The 6,415-nt window shown below is 44.4% G+C and overlaps 1 protein-coding gene and 1 pseudogene across 1 annotated transcript; both read left to right on the forward strand.

Moving 5' to 3' along the window:
* The first annotated feature begins 2,971 nt into the window (after positions 1–2,971).
* On the forward strand, positions 2,972–4,445 carry LOC110302763 (sentrin-specific protease 2-like). The gene is given in 2 exon segments (XM_021173505.1): positions 2,972–3,978; positions 3,980–4,445. Coding segments are annotated over 2 exon segments (1,473 nt in total).
* Positions 4,446–5,566: 1,121 nt separating this feature from the next.
* LOC110302765 overlaps positions 5,567–6,415 on the forward strand; it is a 7,429-nt pseudogene continuing 6,580 nt past the window's right edge.

Here is a 6,415-nt window from a genome sequence, read left to right on the forward strand (position 1 = left end):
CAGGGAGTGGCACCATCTGAAGGTGTGGCCTTGTTGGAATAGGTGTGACCTGGTTGGAATGGGTGTGTCACTGTGGGTGTGGGCATAAGATCCTCACCCTAGTTGCCTAGAAGTCAGTCTTCCACTAGAAGCCTTTGGATGAAGACATACAACTCTCAGCTCCTCCTGCACCATGCTTGCCTGGATGCTGCCATGCTCCCACCTTGATGATAATGGACTGAACCTCTGAACCTATAAGCCAGCCCCAATTAAATGTTGTTCTTTAAAAGACTTGCCTTGGTCATCCTGTCTGTTCACAGCAGTAAAACCCTGACTAATACAAGCAGCAAGCAGGAAATACATGTAGAGGGATCTCATTTGCAAGGTGCTGGGCCTTTAGCATGATAGGTTGGTGCTGGCAGTCAGATCGTCAACTTAACTTCTGCTCCCCTCTGCACTGGTGGTCATTATTTAAGAGGTGGGCTGGTGACCTAGGGTGCAGGTTTGTTGGGGGAATAACTAGGAGACACTGGTCTTGTTGGGGATTAGGCTAGAGACTGGAGCTAGGTTCAGGTTTTGTTGGGGTGCAACTTGGAAACTAATGCTAATTATCAGCCTGTTAGTCTACCTGAGTTCAAACTTAGGTCAGGTTCTCTAAAATGGAGTCTGAATTGAAAAGCTTTGGCATTCAGTATTTCCTTGTCCTGCAGTTCTGGGGTGGCACAAACAAGCAGATCATGGGGGACTTGCTGGTCCAGCAATCTTGGCATAAGTAGAATATAGCCTATGCAAGACCCTGTCTCAAAAAAAAATTAGAATGTACAATATAAGTGGTTGTAAGCAACCAAGTTGAGTTTAGAAACCCATGTGGGGTCCTTTGACAAAACATCACCCTTAAGCATCGCACAATTTTCCTAACTCATCATTAAAAGATGGGTGCACCTGCCTTGAATCTGAGCACGTGGGATTTTTTAAATTTATTTATGTTTTGCATGTGGATATTTGTTTATGTGTGGCCAAGCATGTGACAAAGCATGAATGTCCAGGACAAAAAAACACACGGAGTCAGTTCTTCCAACACATGGTTACCAGAGACCCGTGTTTTGTGTGTGTGTGTGTGTGTGTGTGTGTGTGTGTATGTGTATGTGTATATCTGTGTGTGTGTGTGTGTCTGTATGCTCACTGTTTTCTTCAGTTCTGGGTTTGCACCAGTAGAGTGTGAATCCTTTTTCTCTTGTGTGTAGGAAGGCTTTGTACCACTAAGTCCCTCTTGAGTCCCGGTGATGGACACATTCTTTCGAGGTAATGATAAAGAAACCCTACATCAAGGCTGTTGAGAGGCATCCCACTAGGAAGGAAAGGGTCCCAAGCTTAGGCAAGGGAGTCAGAGACAGCACAGTGACCACTGTCCTGAGTGCCCCAGAGTATCAGGGCCAACATTTTAATATATACCATCTTAGGCTACAGTATGCAGGAAGATTGGATGATTTACAATGTCTCTGAGTCACTTAAGAGTTGATGCATTGTACTTTCCCTCCAATTTGTCTACCTGAGACTAGTGTGAGGAAACTCCTCTGCCTCAGCATTCCCAGTGTGAGATTGCAAGCTAAAGGACACCAGCTTTTCATTTTTAACGATGTCCTCTGTTTGGATTCTTCCAAGTGGTGTTCAGGCATTAGAATCATGGTCTGCGATTTTATCGGGATGAGAGACAGTGCTTGTGTCCTACTCAATACATCCAATAAGGTCCAACAGAACTCTGAGTGATTCCATTATTATTAAATTATAGATTGTTAGTTGGGATGAACCTGGTCTCAGAGCTCTAACTTTCTTAGCAATTACTAAGCGCATTGAGTGGTTCAACACTGATATCCTGTACATCTCCTTTCCTGGTAAATTCCATCACCTAATGCTAGAAATACTAAGCCTCAAGCCCTGGAGGAATAATATTTTTTCATGCAATTCAACATGCAAGACACAAAGGAAATTCTTCCCTAAGTCTGAAGACCCATAGGTGGCCTGGGTTAAAGTAGGACATCCAAGGTCTGTCCATCTCAGAGACTGGTGATGCAGGGGCTTTCCCCTTGGCTTTCACTGGTATTTGCTAAGGGCTGATGATCACTCAGGATGGAGGTGACTGAGGGTGACCTTGATCCATTGTCTCTCCTTTTGGACTAGAGAGTGTAAGTCAGGTGAATTCTGCATTGGCTCTTAGATCAAGCATAGAAGCACACACACTGAGCTATGCATTTCCCAACCTAGACTACTAAGCCATATTCACGAAACTGAATGTAATCTTACTCTATTGGACAGATGGCAAATTACTTGTGTCTCAGTCCTTCCAAGGATCCAACCCTTAATCCTAGAGTTCATATTTCAAAAAAATATAACCTAGTGAATCCATTCCCCCCCCCAATATTTTATATGTGTATGATAGGATGCTACAATTCTCCCTTATTGAGTTCTAATGGATTTTCTGTTCGCTTCATCTAGACACTGACCAACAGGCACTCATGGATGGAAAGATGTTCTAAGTCCAGAGACCTGCATCATGGTGTGTGTGTGTGTGATGTCCACTCACCTTAGTACGCTGTGAGGATCTCTCAGTCTGCATCAGAACCAGAGCCAGGTCAAGAACGAGGGACAAAAGAGTCTTGCCTCCCTCCAGTGTGGTTGAAGGTGCTGCCAAGGTTTGCTGTCTTCAGGCAACTGTCTGTGGTAACCATAGTGATATCGCTGACTTGGGGTCTCCAGAGGCTCTGTGTGCCCTGAAGCCCCAATTCTCCCAAAAAGGAAAAGGAGCTGCCTGAATTCAAAGGACTTTTCTACAGTGGGACTGGCCAACTGTCATTTAAAGACAAGGTTAGACTGATCAGCAGAGGGAGAACTACTCTAGATAAGCGGTACCTCCATCTGCATTTACCTTGCAACTGACCCCAACACCAAAGGACCTCTGAGCAATTGACCCTGCCGTTTGTGATCTTGGACCACCATGTCCAGTGTGGATAATACATCTTCAACTTCACTACACGATCCTTCATCCATGGAGACAACAACTTCAGAGCCCTCACCAACAGGCTGGCCTATGTGCACTGTGACTTGGACATCAGAAAGCTGTGCTACCACAGAGAGCCAACAGCTGAGCCAAGGCAATCCAAGTACCCCTTCTCCATGGCAACCTATTACCCAGCCTGGGTCAGTGTACTGTGAGCATTCAAGGAGAGGACAAAAGAGGAAGCGCCAGGCAGAGAGTCCACAGGATGTGCAATCTTCAGAGCCAACCCAACCTCTAAAGAGATTGAAACGGGAGCAGCATGAACGAGAGCTTGGGTTTGAAGAGCCAGCCAAGGGTGAGAGAAGAAAAACCCATGTAGATACTGGATTACAGCTAAAGCCCACAGAGGGTATCAAAGTCTCTAGAGAAGTGGCTTTGAGTGATACAAAGTCTGTGGATGCGGGGAAAGGTCCCTATCTTCCTTATAGCACCATTGAAGTAGTTGAACAGAATTACTATAATGGAATGATGGCAAGCTTCTTGGTTTACCTTCAACCCAGTGGCTCAGGGATCTCAGATTCTCCTGGTTCTCACTGGATTCTACTGGATGCCTTAGAGAGGCTGAATGGCTGTGTGGATGGGGAGATCCATGCTTCTGCAACACCTCAAATCTCCACAGAAAGAGGCAGCAACAGCATTCTGCCCAATCAAATGCCATTTACCATGGTCAAAGCAAAAGCTCCAAAATATGCAGACAGGAGCACAGGGCTGGACCGAGGCCCTCTGATCACAGTGGACATGCAAAAGGAAATCAGTAGTGCTCTAGGCCCAGGGCCAAAAGATGAGATCTTGTGTCGTGCCTTCAAGATGGCAATTACTCGAGAAGACATGCGCACTCTGAGGGACACCCAGTGGCTCAATGACACAGTCATCAATTTTTACATGAATCTTCTCATGGCCAGAAACCAAACTGAAGGATACCCTGCACTTTTCGCCTTTAATACCTTACACCAAGTTACAGAATGGGGGCTACAGGTCAGTCAAAAGATGGACCAAGGCAGTAGACCTCTTTGAAAAGGAACTGATCCTGGTGCCGGTAAACCTGAATATGCACTGGAGCCTTGTGGTGACCTACATGAGAGAGAAGAGGATTGTCTACCTGGATTCCATGGGACACAAGAGACCAGAGGTCCTTGAGCTGATTTTCCACTATCTGCAGGAGGAGAGCAGAGCTAGAAGGAATGTGGACCTGAACCCTCTGGACTGGAAGCAGCACAGCATGCCAGCAGAGGAGATTCCTCAGCAGGGGACTATCAGTGACTGTGGCATATTTACCTGTCAATATGCAGATTACATCTCCAGAGGCCAACCCATCACCTTCTCTCAGCAGCACATGCCTCTGTTTAGGAAGAAGATGGTGTGGGAAATCCTGCACCAGTGCTTACTGGAGCCCCAGCCCACTGGCTGCTGAGGCAGCTCTGAAGCCTTTTGTGAATGGAGCCAAGGATTTCAAGCAGTGTGGGCTGAAGAGCCTGGAAACAGGTTCTGGTCTGTCAAGAGTGGGGGATGTCCCTCCTCTTTCTATGGAGTGCTAGCCTGGGACAAGGAAGAGCTGCCTCTGGAGCCATCTATAACATAGATGTGCCCACCACAAATTAGAAACTATTCAACCCGCACTGCACAGACTCACAAGCATACTGCTTTGAGGACTGTCTCTGGGTTGTATCTTTGATGTACACAGGGGGTCTTCAGTAGGTTTCCTACCGTTTTTGCTGTTTCTGTTCCTAAGTTTTAGCTAATTGGAAGTGGATGTTTCCAGAGGTTTTTAGAGTTTAATCCTCACTGTTTTACAGCATTGTACTTGTACAATGGGGCTCTGGAACCTAGACTCCCAGCCCATTATGGACTATTGATAAAAGTGGCATAGATATTTCAAGAACTTTTTGCCTTGAACTAAGGGCATATACCTCATCCTTGGAAGTTGTGTGAAGTGATTTTATAGCTAAATGTGCCTTTTAATCTCAGAAGACTTTGAGTATAAGTCTCACCCTTGTGGGTGCTCTAAATAAATTCCTATTCCAAAAATATTCAACTTCAAGATATTATTCTAAATGTTTTCCTTGTATATAGTAAGCTGAAATTAAATATTTCATCTTTAATGTATTCTACAACCTTATCCACCTTCCTAGTTAGACTTAGTGATTCTTAGTGTCCATACTGTTTAATGTATATAATGCAAACTTACAACTAGCGCTACTTCATATGAAAATTTGAAATTAGGTCTTCTATTGATTATAAATCTTGCATTTCTGTCCATGAGGTGTTTGTTGAATAAAGTTTATTATTACTAGAACATATTTTGTCAGGTCTGGTTCCTGCTGTTCCTTACATGGTGTACTGAGTTTGTCTGAGATATGTGGAAAGCAGATACCCTGGGGGAGATTCATCAGGGTAAACTGCTCATACATTTGCATGTTAGTTGTTGTTTATTGTTCTCAGCCCCTGGTGTGAAGCAAGAGCACTGTAGTTAGGACCTCTCCTCTCTCCTGGATTGTAAGTGAACATAGGAGAATCTCAGTAGTGCAGAACACAATGGCGCCTGTAGAGACACAGCAATGTACCCGGTCTATGTAATGGGAGCGCTGATCTCAGAAGTGTGCAGGCATGTGCAAGCAAACCTGTGAATGTGTGCACACATACATACAGAACACACTCACATCTTCCAATGAGCCCAAAACAACTGTAGAAAACACTTAGCTAGGTGTCCTTTGGGAGAGGCATTGCTTAGATGGCTGTTTCCTTTCTCCTTGACCTCTGATATCTATATTATCATCAGAAGATTATATTTCTGGTCTGTTACAATATGGACCATGACTGTCAAGTCCTTTCTGCATAAATCCAGCCCACAGCTTAGATGTATAGACGTGTAATTTCAGCTTTCTGGGGAGGAGTTAAGAACATTCTTTGGTGGAGTCTTCCAGGCTGTGTATGAACACCTTGTCTCACAACCAAGGGTCTGCCTGTTCCACATCCAAAATCACCTTCCCCTTGTTGTGGTTATCCTGCAGAATCTTCCAGTCACAGCTGAAGGAGTTGCCTTGGAATTGGTTGCAACAGTATCTTATTGTCCTGTAGATAATGACCCAACTTAGCTTAGCTTCACTTTTGGACATTTGGCTCGCTGGATCTAATTAACTAAGGCATTTAAAATATTTAGTTTTCAAGGACACAAGTACAATGCCTAGATGCTGTTGATGATGTATGTGAAACTAATTCTTGTTTGACATGAAACCACTGTCCAATGTTCATAGGGACATAGATATTGTTGAATGTATTCTAAAAGTCATGGGTGAAAAGCTACACAAATTTCATTCATTTTCTAGATCAAAGGAGATAATCTCCAGAGCAACAGTTTTAGAGTGACCTCACAGAGTCTTACCA

Source organism: Mus caroli, chromosome 10 (assembly GCF_900094665.2).
Source record: "Mus caroli chromosome 10, CAROLI_EIJ_v1.1, whole genome shotgun sequence".
NCBI lineage: Eukaryota > Metazoa > Chordata > Mammalia > Rodentia > Muridae > Mus > Mus caroli.